Source organism: Cryptomeria japonica, chromosome 6 (assembly GCF_030272615.1).
Source record: "Cryptomeria japonica chromosome 6, Sugi_1.0, whole genome shotgun sequence".
Taxonomy (NCBI): domain Eukaryota; kingdom Viridiplantae; phylum Streptophyta; class Pinopsida; order Cupressales; family Cupressaceae; genus Cryptomeria; species Cryptomeria japonica.
Window position 1 is genome coordinate 322,976,538 of NC_081410.1, and position 19,381 is coordinate 322,995,918.

Here is a 19,381-nt window from a genome sequence, read left to right on the forward strand (position 1 = left end):
GGGGCAAAGCTCAGCTTGCTTCTTTGAAGTCTTGGGCAATGGTATTGTTGGTAGTTTGGGCCTTTGAGAGAGAGACCCTCTACTTTTTCCAATTTCATTTTCATACTCTCATAAGTATCCTCAATCTCATGATAGGCACCTTTGTAATCAAGGTCCAACTCCATCATCTTATTCTGTGCATGCTGAATATACGTTTATGTTTTTTCAATAGCATTCTTTTCCATGTCATCTTCACACTTATTATTAAGTGCTATGCTCATGGAAAGTATGTTGATATCCAGTCTATCCCCTGCTTCTTGACTTGTGAATGAAGTCCTCAAGGTTGTAGTTCTTGTGGCCTGCAATAGCCATGTATAGGAATCTGAGGATCTCGTCCAACTTCTCAAACCCTTCTTTGCCAAATATCTGGAAGACATCCGATTGAATGCTCGGTGGCATGAATCCAGCCTTGTACTTCTTAAAGTACTCAAAATCTAAAGAACACATTTGTCTTGTTGCCTCTAGATAAGCAATTTTGTCTAGAACATCACGAGGTAGCACATAGGGAGACACGGGCTCCATAAACTCTAAGAACTGTACTCTTAATGAATAAAAACCAATTTCCTTAGTTATTTTGCAATTTCCTCTTTGGTACAAACTGCAAAGTCCTAAGAAACAGTTTGACTTCATCTAACAATCTTAACCTAACAAAACCTAACTTTTTTTACACTAGAGTTGCAAAGAGATCCTCGAATTTGCAAAAAGAAGCATGGGGGTGACTCCTACCATATCTACTATCCATAGTTGAATTTTCTTCAATCCCCCTCCATCAATATCTGAAAACTTGAATCTAATAACCAATTTTCTATCAAATTACCCAACCTTGGTGAACAAAAAGAGGAAACATAACATGGAGTACCTCTTAAATCTCTAATCACATATGCCAGTAGTAAATGGTTTCAAGTATGTCAAGTCATTAAACAAAATGTCTGGCCAAGAACATCCCATAATCAAACAGTGTGTTAACATACACATTTTGATTGTTTTCATAGAAGGCCAACATCTCCATATTCATTTTAACATCTACATCTGTGCATAAAACTTGGCAACTTGGCACATTCCTTGTTAGATCTCTTAGAAGTAGTATACAAATAGAGTAGCACTAAGCAATTCTACCTCATCCTTGGGAATACGAACTAGTTGTGCCCCCCTTTCTCTAGGCCCATTTCAGGTAAATTTGCAGGCCTTTAATAAAGATGGTAATATTTTCCATATAGAGTACCCAAAGTCTATATTTAATGCCTTGGTGGCATCCTGTCTAATCCCTGAAGCCCTCTACATTAGTTGTGTTGAAAGTCAACATTACATTACCACCAATGTCCTTCATCTGCCTCTGCTTCTAATCATAATCTTGGCAACCAAGACCACAATGCCAGGATCTACAAAATGGTTATGCAGCACAACCTTTGCACTTTGCAGAACCCAACTGCTATGAATTGTTATAGGTTGTGCATATTTCTTTTGCAAAATGTCCCCACGAATAAGTCTCTTCTTGGAATGGTTATCATTGCATCTCTCATGACTTCCTTGAGATCCACAAAGTGCTCAATAAGAATGGCTCCCTTACCAGCTGTTTTCTTATACTTCTTCAAAGCCCATCTAATGACTTTGGTAGTGATCTCGGAAGTAGATTCTTTAGATCCCATCTTAGAATTTTTGCACAACAATGAAGCTAGGATTTCTAGACAATACCAAACCTTACAACAAAGTAATGACAATAAACTAGGGTTTTTACAACACAAAAGGGATAGCCAATACCAAGACATAGATACACCAACCAACAATCCGAAGCAAAGAAATCAAAATCCCTTATAGAACACATAAACCAATAAAATCAAATTATTGGGGACCCAAGGTATTTTTTATTGACACTTGAATTAATTTTGACACAAAGAGGTCAAATGGACTTACCCAGAATTGAGATGCTTGAAATTACAATCTTCTGACACTTGGTGTGGTCCAAACTACACAGCAGCTTGAGAAAAAATTTCTTCACGAATGAACTCTTTAGGACAACCCAAGCTCCAACTAGTTCATTTTCACGTATTCTTCAATGAATTTCCAACTTCAAATCCTTGCTAAACTAGGGAACTCATGAGTATTTGAGTTAAGCTTCAAATTGAATATAGTTGCTTAGTTGGAGGATATTATAGTGCACAGAATCATATTTCTCATTAATGAGGATTGGTTCTATTTGTGTGGAGGATATTATAGTGCACAGAATCAGATTACTCATTAATCACTTCAGATGCTAAGTCTTTTAAATTTTCAACCTTGATCACCAACTCATATTTGTTCCCATATTGGCCTTTTGATCAAACAGTCAATACATAGTGGCCATTCTAAACAATCAAGCAATTTGACTGCCCGTTAAGAAGCAGTTTAGCTGCTATCCAGATAATTTGATCTAGGTAAGCATGCTTTGCTTAATTGGATGTTACATTATGCCTAGGCCTTGATTCATGAATTAAGACATATACTTTGTGGCATCTTATTGTTTTGTGGTTTTATACACAGAGCAGCACTGTGTCATTTCTTTTAAAAACCTCAACCAATGAGTTTATCTTGCCAATTAAGACCAATCAGGCCCACAACTTATGTATTATATGCCTTGAATATTTAACACCCAACACACATCAAGCTTTTGGAATTTGAAGCTTTAAATGGTTGGTTGCTTGACATACAATAGTCGCTGGGTAATAAGAAACCACTACATGGCACCAAGGACAAGGAGAACATGTTTTCAAATGAGCTTGCTACAGATTTGACTTGAGCTAATGAGAATCTGTCACTATGCAATGGAACAAGCGATGCATGACAGTTGACACATGAAAAGATCGATGATAGGTGTAGGGGAATGCAAGATCCAACAATGAGCACACAACAGCCAAAGTGATATAGCATAATGTGAAGTTTGGCAGCTAGAAGGTAAGCGCCCACTAATGAATGAACATACACCAAACAACACAAAATACTCACAAGGCATAGGAAGGGATAGAGTGGTAATCATGATGGGGATATGTGCTAAATAGCAAGCGATGGAAATAAAAACATGGTTTTAAGTTACACTACCACTTCCTACTAAAAGTAAAAATTAAAAAAGAACGTGGTGTAAAAAGGGCACTTAGACATATGCAAAAGGCTTTTCTACGGTTTTTCACACAATGGATCCAACTGTGCACTAACCAGCGTTAATAGTGAATGGCACCCACTAGCATTAAGAGTGAGGTTTTCCTCCCACTACAAGGCAACCACTAAGGCAAAAGCCCGAACCAATGGTGAATGGCACATTAAGGGTGGGGTTTTCATCCCACCAGATTGCTGGTCCAAGTCATGCCCCTTGTGTAAACGTAGTTGTTGGCCCCACCATTTGGTTCAAGTACATGCTCACCAGCATGACAGAGGAATGCCACCGGAGTTTAGCCAACATACTGAGTCTTCATCAAATAGGGACATTACATACCCACCACACTCTGCAGGGCTCAAGCTCAAGACCTCAACTCTAATACCAAGCAAGGCAACCACTACACCAAAAGCCCGAATTGATGGTGAATGGCACCCACCGGCATCAAGAGTAGAGCTTTTGTTCCACCACAGTGCCAATGCAAGCCATCCCCCTCATGGACACATAGTTGTTGGCCCCACAATTTGGTTCAATACATGCCCTCTAGCATGACGGAGGAGCATCGCCAAGGTTTAGCCAACATATTGGGTTTTCGTCCAACAAGGACATTGCATTCTAATTTACTAAGACAACTTTATTTATATGACTTTTAGGACCTTCATTCACACATTCTATTCCTAGAACAACAAATAGTTCATTCTTTTCATTGATTGGAGCATTTAAGATTCATGTTGATAAAGCAAAGAGCGGAATATCTGCCTTGTTTATAAATCAGCTCCCTACGGATCTACAAGGGTGTTTCTTCTAAATCCATTTGTACTCATATATGGCATGTCCTCTCCAAACTTCCTCATACTTGGAATCATGGGTGTACTTTTCGTGAATTTTTGTCGACTTTCGCTTTTTTAAGAAGTGTTTGTGTTGGAGAATCATGGATTCAACTTTGAGCTAAGCCTTTTCCTTTCCCTTGATATGTATCTAGTTACTATTTTTTAAGCATTAGTTGCTAATATAAAAATCATTTGATCAAGATTTGATGAAAGAAGATTACCTAATTATGTTAGAGCATTTGTTTCTTTGGTCCCAAGTATGATTATCCTAACCCATACTCGAACTACACTTCGAGGATCATTTGTACATTATAAGTAGGGGAAAATGTTTCATGAAAAATCCTGTTGTTTTCCATACTCCAAGAGCCTCCTTATAAAATCATACATTTTTCTTGTTTGATGGTGAAGGTGGCCATGAAGTATCCCTTTAGCATCATGAGAACATCTACAAGTGTTGAGAATTACCAATTTTATCACATGTAGATTTTCAATGATTTGGGTCTTGAATGTTTCCTCATAAATATGCGAAGAACAACTTTTTTTGAGAAGCCAGAATTCATTATCTATTTCATTTGTGGAATATTTACCTTTGGTCAGGTTTTCATCCTAAGACAATAGCCATTTTCCTTCTTGATGGGGAAAGGAGACCAAATAATCTTTCCATATGAACAATGCTGAATTGATTGTCGCAAACCTTTCTCAATAATTTGATTTGTATCATGGAAACAAATGATTTGAAATGAGACTTTAAATTTAGAGGGGAATGCTCTCTAAGGTGACCATGCTCCCCACAAAGGTTTAGATGTGTGCTCCAATCATGCTTGGGATGAGCTGGGGATGTAGGTTGTTGAGACATGGACCAGCTAGGACTCGAACCTAGGACCTTCCATACGCTGCTGGAGTGCTCTACCACTGAGCTACTGGCCCCTCTTGGACCAGTCCATCGTCGGTCCGGGTGTGGCTTATTTCCAACACCAACACCCCCCCTTAAGCCACACCTCTCGTGTGCTTGGGGCTCCTAGCCTGGACCTGGCTCTGATACCATGTTGAGACATGGACCAGCTAGGACTCGAACCTAGGACCTTCCATATGCTGCTGGAGTGCTCTACCACTGAGCTACTGGCCCCTCTTGGACCAGTCCATCATCGGTCCAGGTGTGGCTTATTTCCAACACCAACAAGGGTGTGAGATGGTTGTTAAAGTGAGAGGAGATGGCTCATAGTTGAAGAGAGCATGAAACTTGGAATGGTAGATGGGAGCTCCAAGCTCTTTCATATTCTTATTATACCTGAATTCCATTATTTGCTTATATGTCTTTCAGTTCTGTATGATTATTATTCTTCAATGTACCATTTCATTTTCTATTATTCTAATCTGACAATGATTATCTCCTCTACTCAATCAGGATACTTTTTATTTATGCTTTTGACTTGCAATAGTGTTCTTCTATTTAAAATTCAATCTTCAATTATCATACATTTCAGTAAATCTAATTTTCTATTGGTGTGTATTTCACACATGGTCATCATCTACTTTAATCATAGATGCACAGGTGACAAGCCTCTGGTTTGCAATGGAACCATTGTCACGTATGAGAAATACCAGAAGCAGAATACAGAGAAGTTGATATTTGATTTTACTTTTTTTGTTTTTTCTTAACAAAATTTAAGATGAGATGTTCACATATAGAAATCTCAGTCAAATTGAATGATCAATACAATCCCAATGTACAATCATCTATGCACTCATGCCAAAGACCCATACAGTCCCAGGGGCCAGAGCCATGGCCATAAATCATCTCCATCCATCATGGACCTATCGCCACAATGTACCCGATACCTTACCTTGATCAGGACCCATCCAGTCCAATCCCTTTGGGAGTCAATCAAAGCCTTCCTATTCCAATGCCCCATGCTTCTGGCCCTGCCCAATGCCCCATTCTGCAGCTTTGATGCACAATAATTTCTCCTTTTGAAATTTATTGTGATCCTTTTGCTCACTGTAACTAACCCAACCCATTGTTTTAAATAACATTGCATAGTTTCGCCAGAGGCCCATCCAGATTCAATAGCATGCTGATTTAAATATCCAAAACTCCTAATAAAAACTTACAGATGGTCCAGCCAACAATGAAGTTCCAGAATCAGCAATGGCAGCACAACCACTAGAACAATAACCTGCAAAAAAGAACTTTCTACTCAGTATTTTGTCTTACTTCCTGAAATATGCATGAGCAAGTCATTTAAATATGTTGGAAACATATGCATTACCAGTTGATTTCCCACCGATAAACACATCTCCCATATTGAACTGCAAAAAACGTGATAAGCATTTCATAAGTAAAATGAGTGATTCCAGTTTTCAATAGTTCACACGAAGATAATAATGGTAATTGGCATTCTCAAGACTCAACTTGCCAATAGCCCTGATGTGTAACAGGAACGTAAGTGTGTTCACCCTTAAAGTGCTTTGGGTCAACACCTCCAAACACGATTTCTCCTCCTTCCTTGTCATCAGTATTTCGATTCATCCAAAAAGAGAAAATGGGATTTTCCACAAGACCTTTGTTGATCATGTTATACCTGTTCAAAGAAAAAACTAAAAATCCAATTACCTAATTCACTTGGAAAAATTTAGCCAAAATGATTGCTGCTTGACTGCTTTCCTCTACAAAAGATAATACGTATATGATCACACCTAGGAACTTAGAAGGAATTCGATAAACATGAGATAATAACTCAATCCATATGAAGCAGCTTCTACTGTAACTATGTTTGAATATTTGCGACAAGATCTGACAAACTTAGTAAAATCTTGGGTTATTTAAATTCGTTGATTTGGACCCTAATCTAAGGGATCTAAATTGTGTAGAAAATAAAAATCAGTTTCTTTCTTCAATAATCTATTAATCAGTTAAAGAAGTTGAATCTTAGCTTGAACACTCTTCTATCTGAGGAAATAACACAATACTTTCATTTTACAGAAAATGCAATGATGGTAGCTCACCAAATTGGCAAAACATTCTGCACAGAAATTTGTTGAAACCCGAGGCCCAGTATACCATCAAACTTAGCAGCTAGGAATGTTAGACCCGGTTCATCTGTAGCCTCAGCAAAAACCTACACCATGATAACAAGTATGATGAACTTATATATTCTTTTGTCATCAAAGGCCTTAGGCTGATAAATTTATGACAACTCGTAAGCATATGACTAACCTGATCTTTGACAAGCATGTTCCCAAGTCTGACATGATCTTGGCTCAAAAATCCAGACATTGAGCCAGTTCCATACTGGATTTCAAATTTTTTACCTACCAAAGTAAATGAAACTAGTGTCACAATTCTACAGCCTTATATGAGATCTTCAAATCATATACAATTTCTATGACAGATATGACACTGATTATTACCCCATGTCCCCATGTGGCTGCTTAAGTGCATTATCTGTTTATGTCCTTACGCAATTTTTTATTTATAGGAAAAGGATAAATTGGAATCTCTCCCTATTTTAGTAGAGCAGGTACTGCTTAGAAATTAAAAATAAGCTTTGAAAAAAAAGGAGGGGCTGGAAATAAGCAACAATTGTTTATTGAAAAAAAAAATGTGGCTCCATAAATTTTTTTCCCTCTTTTTTATATGCCTCCAATCTTTTCTCCACAGAAATTATTATTAATGATTTCATCTAAAAATAGAAATTAAAATAATTGCTTAAAACATAAGCAGCAAAATTATATATCCATGGGACCACCAGCTACATAAATTGCTCCTAAAAATATTGGGCAGTGGCTGCTAGAAAAAATAAACTAAGTAGCCACATGGGGACCTGCCCTACTATGCACTAGAAAGAATGCCTCAGTCCTGATAATCTGGTAATAAGCAGAAGACCAATGTTCCAAACAATTCAACGAAGACTCCATTGGATTCAGCATGAAGAGGAAATGATCACCTCATGTCTATTCACTGTATTCTATCCTCCTTATGAATTAAGATATGAAAATGATTGTAGTAGACATTTAATAAGAGTCGTGAATTACAGTAGTTCTGATCACTACTAATAAATCTTTGTGCCCGATAACTAAGATAAACTTGTTATTAATTGAATAACAATTACATAAAGAATTTTAAACCTAGTTTCTACAAAAAAGATTAAAGGAGAAAAGAGATCACCGTTCTTTTTGTACGTGCTTGACTTATCTGCATGGTATTTTGAATGAAAATAGCAGGCAACCTGTGCAAAACAACCCAAGTATAAATCAGTGTCAGTCATCATTGGTTTATAGTATCAACATAACTCCTCTATGTCGAGCTCAAAAAAATTAATTGAGACAAATCATAACATAGATATCCAACTAACATTGGCCAATGACCAATTATCACATGCAACAAGATACAATAGATAAAATAAGAGAAAAGTGCAATCTGTTCCAAACAACAATTCAGGATAGTGAAAAATACATGGAACAGAAGAAACCAAGAACTGATTATGCCTTACAGGCAACAGGCAACATGCAACTAGACAATGTTCAAATGATTTTAAAACCTTTGAATAAAAAAACTCGACATGGAAGAAGTAAACAGAAATTTAACTTGGCTTTGCAAAGCAATCTAAAGAAACAAACCACTTTATTTGTGAACGTGAATATGAAAATTATAATCTGTGATAAAGACATAAAGAATAACTTGTACTGCTAATATCGATCCATGGAAGTCTCAAAAAGTTAACAGTACTTGTCAAGTGGGCAAAAGCCCTTTTGTGGTGCTTTCAGAAATGTCAATCATCGGTTACACTTGAATTGTATGAGGCAACCCTTTACAGATAAATTATAGCTCAAATCATCATACATACTGCAAAGATGAATCGAGTGCATTGATTTCCTTTATGCTACACCTTTAACCCATCAATTTGTGTAGCCGATTTGTGGCTAGCATAACCATTAATTGACTTATATGATCATGTATATATTTTTATATAGGTATTTTGGTTGGTTTGGGTGGCACCCAAGGCATAAGTAGGGTATATATATATAAGAGGTAGTGAGTAGTTCATCATTATATGGCATTCTTTTATTGTGCAAGTTAATTCATCACAAATGGTATCAAAGCATGATCTTATCGTCTCAAAGGCAAGAAATAAAATATTTTTTTCAATTTAGGAGCTCAAATTGTGAAACACGTCTCTTTAAATTTGGCATTTTTTTTCTTATAATTTAGATAATTGATCAAGGACATATCAAAGCTACTAGAGTCCAAATTTGAGACATTTGAAGCAATTTTGAAGGAGTTATTGCAAAATAAAAAAATTTCACCAAATTCACTCCTAAGACTACAAAATAGCAAATTTCTTAGAGATTTTTCAAAAAAGTGAGATCTAGGCCCAAGTTACAATAAAAATTTCAGCTTATTTGGATTTATTTTGTGTAAGTTATTGCTAAATTATTTTAGCTACAACATGGTAGGCCTTCAATAAGAGGCAAAGGAAGGAACCCAATCACTTCTTAAAAGACTCTTTACAGAGACGAACCAATAATAAAGGAGATGGATCCCATAACCATGGGAGTTCTAAATGAAGAAACCAACAAGGTTAAGGAAGAAATCATGTCTAAAACAATAAAGAGATTTGATAGAGGTTGTAAGCAATTAACTTATATCTAGAGTTATATAGATTCTGAATAGGCCAATTCACAACACAAGACCTGGGATACAAATGTGTTTGCTAAGGGACATGAAGCTTCTTGTTTTGACTTTGACTTAAAGCAAGACCATCGTACAAATAATTCTATTACCAACTCTAGGCACTTCATTCCAAGTATAGAGATGTGCAAATTTGATAAAAAGAATCTAGTGAATTGATTATGCTAAAGGGAGCAGTTATATGATCTTCATCATGTTTCATGTTAACAAAAGTTTGCAATGGCATCTTTATATTTGGAACTTGATCAATTCATTTGGTATTGTTGGCTATGTATGAGAGGAAAAAGAAGGAATATGTCGTCACATGGTTTATTTTCCAAGAGGAACTCACAACATATTATGGCAATAATTTTATGAATAGCAATTTCAACTAGATTTTCAAATTATAGAAAATAGGAATAGTCATGGACTATACTCAACAATTCCAAACCATGGATTTAAGAGTAGAGCATGTTAAGACGAAAATATAAATAAACTATATTTGTGGGGGGCTAAAGGACCACATCAACTATGAATTACACATGTTCAATCCAACTTTTATCTTTCAATCATTGATTATGGCAAGGTAGGTAGAGGAAAAGGTTTTGGCCAATAGAAGGCAAGGGTTCATGAGCATAGAAGAGAGGAGCTTTCCAAAACAATGATTCCCTCAACCTACTAGACTAAGTCCTTAACAAATCAAAGAGAAAAAAGCCAAAGAGTTGCTTTAATAATTTAATTGTAATAAACAGTATAGCTGAAGGACATAAATGTGCTAAGAAGAGGTTGTTCTACTTTGAAGGGCCTAGTGAGAAAGAAGAATTGTTAAAGGATCATCAATGAGCCAGATGAGGAATCAAGGGATAACCAACCATCTCTTGTCATGCATTTTCTGGCCCCACAATCTCTTAAGATAAGTTTCATGAAAAAATAGAGAGTAATAGTGTTGATAGACTTAGCTAAAACTCACAATTTCATCAACTATAAGTTTTCTCGTTTGAATTATTATACCTATTTGGCTCCAAAATTTCAAGTCTTGTAGATAGCAGTGTCATCAATTGTTCAAGGAAATGCCATAGTACTAAAAACTTTCCAACGGAGATTACAAAATAAATTGCCCTATGTTTTCTATCTCATGGGTGTAACAAAGATTGTTTTGGGACTCAAGTGACTTCATAAATTGGGAATAACTTAGATGAACTTCCAAGAGTTTATTCTTGCATTTTCACAAAGAGGATAGGATAGTATAACGAAGAATTTTACATGCAAGGTCTTCTTAGATGGTAAGCTCCAATCAAATGCAAAGATACTTAACAAGGGGGTAGATGGATTTGTGGCCCAATTGTTTTCATTAAAGTGATGGTAACCAAATTTCTTACCCCTAAAAAAATTCAAGATCAAACCAACCATATATGTAGTCAAATGTCAGGTCATTCTTGTCACATCAATGTCACCTAAGTTATCTTTTTTTTCTCAAAATAGCCAAGTCCTTAGGAGTTGGTCTATTTTGGTCCACTAACAATGCATGCAAGATGTTCATCATGGAGATTGTCAAGTTCTGTATTCTAAAGGAAACACTAGCACAAGTAGAGGGAAGAAAGAGTATAGTGGCACACACAAGGTAGAGGCAAAAATGATCAAGGTAGATCTTCTCCAACTCACTAAGAGATAAATACATGAAGATTGTCTTCCAACCATGAAGTTATCACTTCAAAGAGTCCAATTCCACGACAAGAACTTTCAGTGTACAAGCACAACAATCACAAGTTTCTATTTTCAGAAAGTTGATTTTTTTGCCCTTTTTTTCTTTTTTGACAAAAAAGGGGTAGATGGCAAAGGAAAAGGGTCAATAGTAGAGATTCAAGCTTCATTAAGTAAAAATGGTTTTAGAAGGCAATAGAGTGATGGAGAACTCGTCAAAGTCAAAGGTTTAATGGCACAATGTTCACGAATAGAAAAATAGAGCGAATTCAATGAAAGATTAAGTAGTGTTATGAAATCATCAAAGAGCACTCCAAATGCCCATGCATTGTTCATTTTTGGTGTCAATTTTTAAAGTCTTCAATTTTGGCGTCTAAGCCGTTAGTTTCCCAATTTTGGCGTCCATTGGAGAACATTCCTCACGAGGGCCAACTTTTGTTTTTGGCATTTGAGGCATGGAATTCCCAATTTGACATCCATAAGGAAAATCCCCAATGAGCATCAATTTGGCATTAAGCAATCCAAATCCCTAATTTGGCATCTATTGGGGAAAATCTTCGATGAGCATCAAAATCAAGGTAATTCAAAACTGGTGTCCACATAAGAAAATCCCTAATGAGAATCGGATTAAAAAGTTATAAAAAGTTTTATGATGCTAAGATCGAGTTAAAAAGAATCGATTGGGTACCCAAGTTATTCTAGACACCGACATAGCATGTTATATTGCCAAAATAAAGATAGAAACAAAGGAAAAGTGATGCCCAAGTTAGTATATGCGCTCAAGTGAAGATTGAAACAAAAATAAAGGAGAAAAACAATGTTGAGCCCTTAACTCAAATTGATGCTCAAAATAAAGCATATTTATAGAGACATAAAATCATCCTAAAATCATTTCATTTTGAGTCAATCCTTGAGGCATATCATGACCAACATCACATCATGATCTTACATGACATGGTGGATTAGGTCATATGCCTACTTAGATATCAGCCGCTAACACTCTTGGCACATTGCCACCTTGTTCATTATACCTTGGTGTATAGTGTCAAGTGCTACGACAAACACCTATTACTTACTATAAATTCAGCATATACCTATATCCAATTGTCATCACATTTATTCTTCATAAAGTCCACCATCCTCATCACTCATTCTATCATCCTGCTCATCGCCATCCTCATCTTATTCTTTAGTAACATCATCTTTTCCTTTCGTCACATCCTAATATCCATACATCTAACCATCCCTCCTTCCTATCTCTTCAAACCCCATCCATCCTTCATCTCTTTAGACTTAGTTCTCCTTTCAAAAGACCACCTAGGTTGTGTCAACCCACCTACTCTCTTGTGGGGGCATCTCTAACCCATTTCCTCTAAATGGCTAGGGCATCCTACCACTAGTTCCACCCCACTAAATGTTAATGTTTATCTTCTTTGGAATAGCATTGCTTCCACTAATCACAATACCATCCAAAGAGCTGCAAAATGTGCACACATTAAATCACTTCATCTTAACATTTCATCATCATTAAGTAATTAATTATACTCTTTAATTAATCTAATCTACTAATTAATTAAATAATCATACTATCTAGATAATCTAATTCATCATCAAACTAATTAAATATATATTATTTAATTATCCTAACTCAATCTCACACCCAAATTAAATTTTAGTTCTACCTCCCATAGTCCCTCTCATCATTATTAATAAATAAACCTTTTAAAATAAATTAATTAATGGAACCAACTACATCAACAAAATACTTAAAACCTCATTATCATCTTCCCTCCATTCAAAAAATAAATAAACTAATTGCATTGAGTTAATTACTTCATTAAGTAGTTAACAACTTCACACTCCCATAGACAAAAAAATTTCGAATGGAGCGAGCAGAAGCGGGAGTGGGAGCGGGAGTTTCGAATAGTACGAGAGGAGAAATCGGGGGAGTCTAGTTCGTCATCTGCAATTGTAGGTGGACAGGAAGGGATCCCAGGGAATCCAAGTACGAGGAATGCATATGCAGAAGTGAAGGACGGTGGGGAAGGGACTGCTAACAACATCCTGTCAACAGATTTGGATTCAAGGGGAAACCCTAAGAAGCAGGGAGTTCCAGATCTCAAGAATGTGGGTCCCTCTGGTCCAAAACCATGGGCTGTATTTTTTGGGGTTAAGCCCTCTTATCAGTCTTAATACACCCCGGTGGTGAATATCTTGAAGTCGGGTATTGGTAAGTTTGCTATATCTATCTCGAATTCTGACATAGATCAGAATATCTCTCTTATGGCTTTCTCTCTGGTGGGCAAGTTTATGGGGCCAAGGCCAAATGTTGAGGTTGTTATATCTCTTGTCCGGAGAAAATGGAAGGTTAAAGGTCAAGTAGATGTGTCTGCTATGCCAAAGGGCTTTTTCCCATTTACCTTTTCTTGTGAAGAGGATATGTCGGCTATTCTCTATGTGAGTCCTTGGGTGATTGGTAAAGCCTCTTTGGCTCTTAAGAAATGGAAACCTAATCTGAATCTTTCTGATGAGTCTTCCAATGCCATCCCTGTTTGGGTCTGGCTTCCAAGTTTGCCCTTGGAATTTTGGAATGAGGATATTTTTAGGGGTATTGCCAGCTCTTTTGGGGAACTCTTGTCTATTGATCCCATGATGGCTACAAGGAAATGGTTGGGTTTTGCCAAAATTTGTGTGGGGATTAGCCAATTTGTAGATCTATTATCCTCCATTGATTTTATCTCTAAGCTGGGGACTTGGTTCAACCTATTGAGTTTGAATCCTTGCCTTTTGTTTGTTTTCTTTGCAATAAAATTGGACATTGGGCCAAGCAATGCCCTCCAAAGGCCTCTCTGAAGACTAAAACAATTTGGAAGGAGAAGCATAAATCTATGGAGAACTACACAAGAAAGAGGGATAGCTCTAATGGCAATGACCCTCAGGCGAACATAGTGATTGGTGAGGAGGAGCGACCTGTTGAGAATGGGGATAATCAAGTCCAAGTGATTGTTGAGGGAGTTGATATCTCAGGGGAAGGTCGCATCCCTGAGATGATCTCTCCTTCACAAGACATAGTTGTCTCCACCATGCAGGATCAACTTTATAAGGGTGTGATTATAGACGGGGTGGATTCTAATGTCATGGGTGGGAGGGGTATTCTATCTGATAAAAGAATGCCAGATGTGACTATTGAAGGTAGAATGGTGGAAAGCTCTAAGAAGTTTTGTGATGACAATAAGGACCATGGTTTTCCTATTAATACAAATGGCTATTTCAAATGGACTCCAACCCTGAGAAAGGCGTTGAGGGATTCGCCAAATTTGTCCAGGTAGAATGGTGGAAAGCTCTAAGAAGTTTTGTGATGACAATAAGGACCATGGTTTTCCTATTAATACAAATGGCTATTTCAAATGGACTCCAACCCTGAGAAAGGCGTTGAGGGATTCGCCAAATTTGTCCAGGTAGAATGGTGGAAAGCTCTAAGAAGTTTTGTGATGACAATAAAGACCATGGTTTTCCTATTAATACAAATGGCTATTTCAAATGGACTCCAACCCTGAGAAAGGCATTGAGGGATTCGCCAAATTTGTCCAGGTAGAATGGTGGAAAGCTCTAAGAAGTTTTGTGATGACAATAAGGACCATGGTTTTCCTATTAATACAAATGGCTATTTCAAATGGACTCCAACCCTGAGAAAGGCGTTGAGGGATTCGCCAAATTTGTCCATCTCAGATGAGAGGCAAATTGATATGGATATTGAAAAGGAGAATGTTAGCCAAGAGGAAACTAATTTGGATGATGGATCACCTACCTTTATAGTAGTGAAAAAGAGGCAGAGTAGGAAAATTCCTGCTATGGGAGTCTTAACCAGAAATACAGCGAAAGTTGATTGTGGAGCTATAAGGAGTGTTGGGCTAGGAGGAAGCCAATGAAATGGTGGAGGAAGCCAATGAAATGGTGTAGGGAGCAGGAAAGTCTACTGGACATAGTTGATGGAGTGCAAAAAACCATTCTTGAGATGTGCATCAGCAGCACACCTCAGAAAAATGAAGTTCATTTCCTGGAACATCTGAGGGTTAAATAACTCTCATAAGCATGAACTTTGTGTAATATTGCAAGAGATCATAAACCTGATATTTTACTGGTGCAAGAGACTAAGATGCAAAAAGAGGAGCTGAAGATGAAATGTTCCATGAGAATGGGATTGACTGCAATAGTGCAGATGGTGCGTCAGAGGATATTGCTACTTTTTGGAATCAGAAGTACATCTTGAGTTCTACTATTTGGGAAGATGCCAACCATGTTGCTACTAAATTTACTCATATTAGAGATGGGTTTTCCTAGATTATCTCTAATATTTATGCCCCCAATAGTAAAGTTTCTAGGAGAAGATTTTGGAAGGTTTTGGCTAATTTTAGACTGTTTCATCTAGAAGGAAATTGGATTATCAATGCTGACTTTAATACATCTCTGAAGGAAGAGAAGTTTAGCAGCTCTCAAATTCAGCTGGATAGTCGGTTTGATTTAATGGATTTTATTTATAATCAAGCTCTTCATGACTTGGATCTCACTGGAGCTTCTTATACGTGGATTGATAGATGTATGGGTGAGGATCTCATCTAGGTCAAGTTGGATAGGGCCCTTGTGTCCTCTAAATGGTTTATGCATTACATGTGTTCTCTCTCAGCCCTATCTAGAATTGGGTTAGATCACCTCCTCATCAGCTTTTCAGTGGATTCCTTATCTATTAAAAAGAACTTCCCCTTCAGATTTGAAAAGACGTGGCTTTTTCACCCTCAACTTTGTTAATGTGATAGCATTGGTCAGAATCCTTGTGAGCCGACATGGACAATTCAATTGTCTATTTGGCCTTTCAGGCTTAGACAATTTATTATACCGATTTGCCTTTATTTATCTATCTATTAATTATATGAAATGACACTAACACTTATGTGATTTGTTAATGATTAATTAATATTGTATTAGGCCGACTTGTAAGTCCGCCAAAACCTTTTAATTGAGACGTGTTCTTGTGAAGAAAGTCGACCCCGGAGGAAGGGTCACTATCGTGGGATATAAAAGGGAGTCTATATCTCCTCTATTCGACATCGATGAGAAGTGAAAAGCAATACGTGTTCTACCTACAACAGATTGTCTTCACATAGAAGATCGGATTCATTCTTCAGCCACAACGAATACATTAGAAGATCAAATATACACCTTAAGCAGATCGAAGCATATACTTTCTACAATATTTGTTCATACAGAAGTTTGTGACATTCATCTACAACAAACAGATCTCTATCTACAGTTGTTTGCACGTCAATCAGGGAGGATCGACTTTGTTGCAGATCAGACTTTCTGTATATGTATTGTTGTCATATATCGCTTCAAGTGTGAAGTAAAATTCTTGTAAAGCCTATTGGGATGGTTAAGATAATAAAGACATCTTTCATTACTGGGTTTTTCACCTTCAAGAGGAAGGTTTTCCCAGGGTAATCTTTGTGCAATTGTAAAAAATTATTGTCTATCTAATCTGATCACCTAAATTTAACATGGTATCAAAGTAGGCTTGAGAAAAGATCATATCAGATTCATAGAAGCAGGGTTATCCTCCATTATTGCCCTCGAGTTTGATTACATCTATCAATGTCAAGATGGTGAGCGGACTTAAAGTTGAAGACAGACTTGAGGGTGCATCAAACTTTGTCTCTTGGAAGTTTAGAGTTATGCTTGCCTTGAAGGAAAATGAATTAGACGAATTTGTGGAGAAAGCGGTACCAGAACCAACCGAAGAGGATGAGAAGCTTCAATGGAAGAGAAAGAACATCAAAGCAAAGCAAATGTTGGTTGACTTTGTGAAAGATCACATTGTGCCAATTATCTCCAAGTTGATGACAACATATGACATGTTTAAGACATTAGAAGAGATGTATGAGATCAACAACACGAGTCGAGCTCTTGCATTGAAGCAACAACTTCACCATATCAAGATGACGAAAGGAGAATGCATCATCTCATACTTCATGAGGATTACCGAATTGAGAGATCAACTCTCTACCATTGGACACACTATAGATAGCAAAGAATTAACCATGTTGGCACTTAATGGTCTTCCTTAATCATGGGAGTCATTTATACAAGGGATAAGTGCAATATCAAAACTCCCTAAGTTTGACCGATTGAAGACAAATTGCATTCAAGAAGAGTCAAGATTGGCTACGAGAGGCATCGACCAAAGCTCTACAAATGAATATATTCATGTTCTTGCCTCTCACTCCTCAAAGAAGAAGGTAAGAAACGACATTTCAAAAGGAAGAAAGATAAGGAATCCAATGGTGCTCCTACATTCAAAAGAAGGAAGAATCTTTCAAAAGTCCAATGCTTTAGATGTGACAAATATGGTCACTATGCAAAGGAATGTCCAACTAGGCCTATGCCTCAAGCTTCCATTGCGGATGTTGGTGAGACTCTTCCACAAAAGGATTCAAATGGATTCATTTTCTATTCAGCCCTTTCAAGTAATGTGCCTACCGACCACAATACTTGGTTAATTGACAGTGGTGCATCTCGCCACATTACAGAATTTAGAGGACATCTAAATGATTTGGTGGAGAGAAATTCAAATGAACAATGATCATTGGAGATGATACTAGTTACTCCATGAAAGGAGTTGGGACCTCCTCTCTTCACTTAGATTCAAGCATTTCCTTGCAATTGAATGATGTACTATTCATTCCAGGAATTAAGCGAAATCTTGTCTCCATATCAGCTTTGGAAGACAAAGGATATCGAATTGTATTCGTAGATGGCAAAGTCCTTGCATGGCCGAAGAAATCAAACATCAAGATGGGTCAAGTCATTGGAGTTCATCATGGATGTCTTTACAGACTTTGTACTCATCCTCCTCAAGCCTTACTTCGTGACTCATTAAGTACTTGTGAGATTTGGCATAGAAAATTGGGTCATCTTCACTTTCATGCACTACCTACAATGGAGAAGATGATTATAGGCCTTCCAAAACTCAAATAGGAGCATAAAGGAACTTGCAAAGGTTGTGCATTGGGTAAGAATACTAAAGGTACATTTCATAGTAGTGAAAGTAGATCCAAATGTATTTTAGAGCTCATTCATTCAGATATATGTGGTCCTATGTCTATTGTGTCCTTGAGTGGTTTCTTGTATTATGTTATTTTTATTGATGACTACTCAAGAAAGACTTGGATCTATTTCTTGAAGAGTAAAGAATCTGAAGAGGTACTTATGAGATTTAACGAATTCAAAGCTCAAGTAGAGAACATATCCGGGAAGAGGATCAAAGTCTTGAGATCTGATAATGGAGGAGAGTACACCTTCAATAGCTTCCGTAATTTTTGCATTGAAGCTTAGATTGAGAGGGAGTTTTGTGTTCCCTATAATCCTCAATAGGATGGTGTAGCGGAAAGGAAAAATAGAACTATTGTGGAAGCAGCCAAAGCCATGATCCATGATCAAAATCTTCAAACTTCCTTTTGGGCTGAGGCTTCTAGAATTGTTGTCTATGTTCAAAATAGATGCCCTCACTGTATTTTGGAGAATAAGACACCCGAAGAAGCTTTCACAGGGGTGAAGTCGGATGTAAGTCATTTGAGGATCTTCGGTTGTCCAGTGTATATACATATACCCAAAGATAAAAGGACAAAGTTGGAACCTTCTGGAAAGAAGGGAATATTTTTAGGCTATAGTGAAACATCAAAAGCCTACATAATCTATATTCCAGGGCAGAAATTGATTGAGTTAAGTAGGGATGTGACATTTGAAGAGGATGTTGCATTCAAAAAATCCAAGGGCATCCATGAGATGGGCAATGAAGATCAAGAACCTCCTCAAAATATGGAAGATGACCATACTCTTGAGATTCAAAGGGAGACTCATGAACCTGAAGAAGAAGATGATCCAAATGAGCCCTTGAAACCTACTGATGGGCCTACTGACATTGTGATTGGTAAGAAAGGACCTCTCTTTGGGTGAGAAAAATGA

The 19,381-nt window shown here is 37.2% G+C and overlaps 1 protein-coding gene across 6 annotated transcripts in view; it reads right to left on the reverse strand.

Annotated features, from left to right (window-relative positions):
- The window catches only part of LOC131044045 (aspartic proteinase oryzasin-1), a 79,827-nt gene that overhangs the window by 20,260 nt on the left and 40,186 nt on the right, over positions 1-19,381 (reverse strand). For 2 of the 6 annotated variants that reach the window (XM_057977319.2, XM_057977312.2), the window contains 6 exons: positions 8,162-8,222; positions 7,211-7,305; positions 7,000-7,112; positions 6,407-6,575; positions 6,264-6,303; positions 6,106-6,170 (listed from right to left, as the gene is read on the reverse strand). In XM_057977319.2, the coding sequence (XP_057833302.1) occupies positions 6,106-6,170; positions 6,264-6,303; positions 6,407-6,575; positions 7,000-7,112; positions 7,211-7,305; positions 8,162-8,222 (543 nt within the window). Of the gene's footprint in view, positions 1-6,105; positions 6,171-6,263; positions 6,304-6,406; positions 6,576-6,999; positions 7,113-7,210; positions 7,306-8,161; positions 8,223-8,449; positions 8,573-8,613; positions 8,941-19,381 lie in introns of those variants that run through there. The other 4 variants (XM_057977336.2, XM_057977327.2, XM_057977324.2 and 1 more) reach the window with 4 other exon arrangements.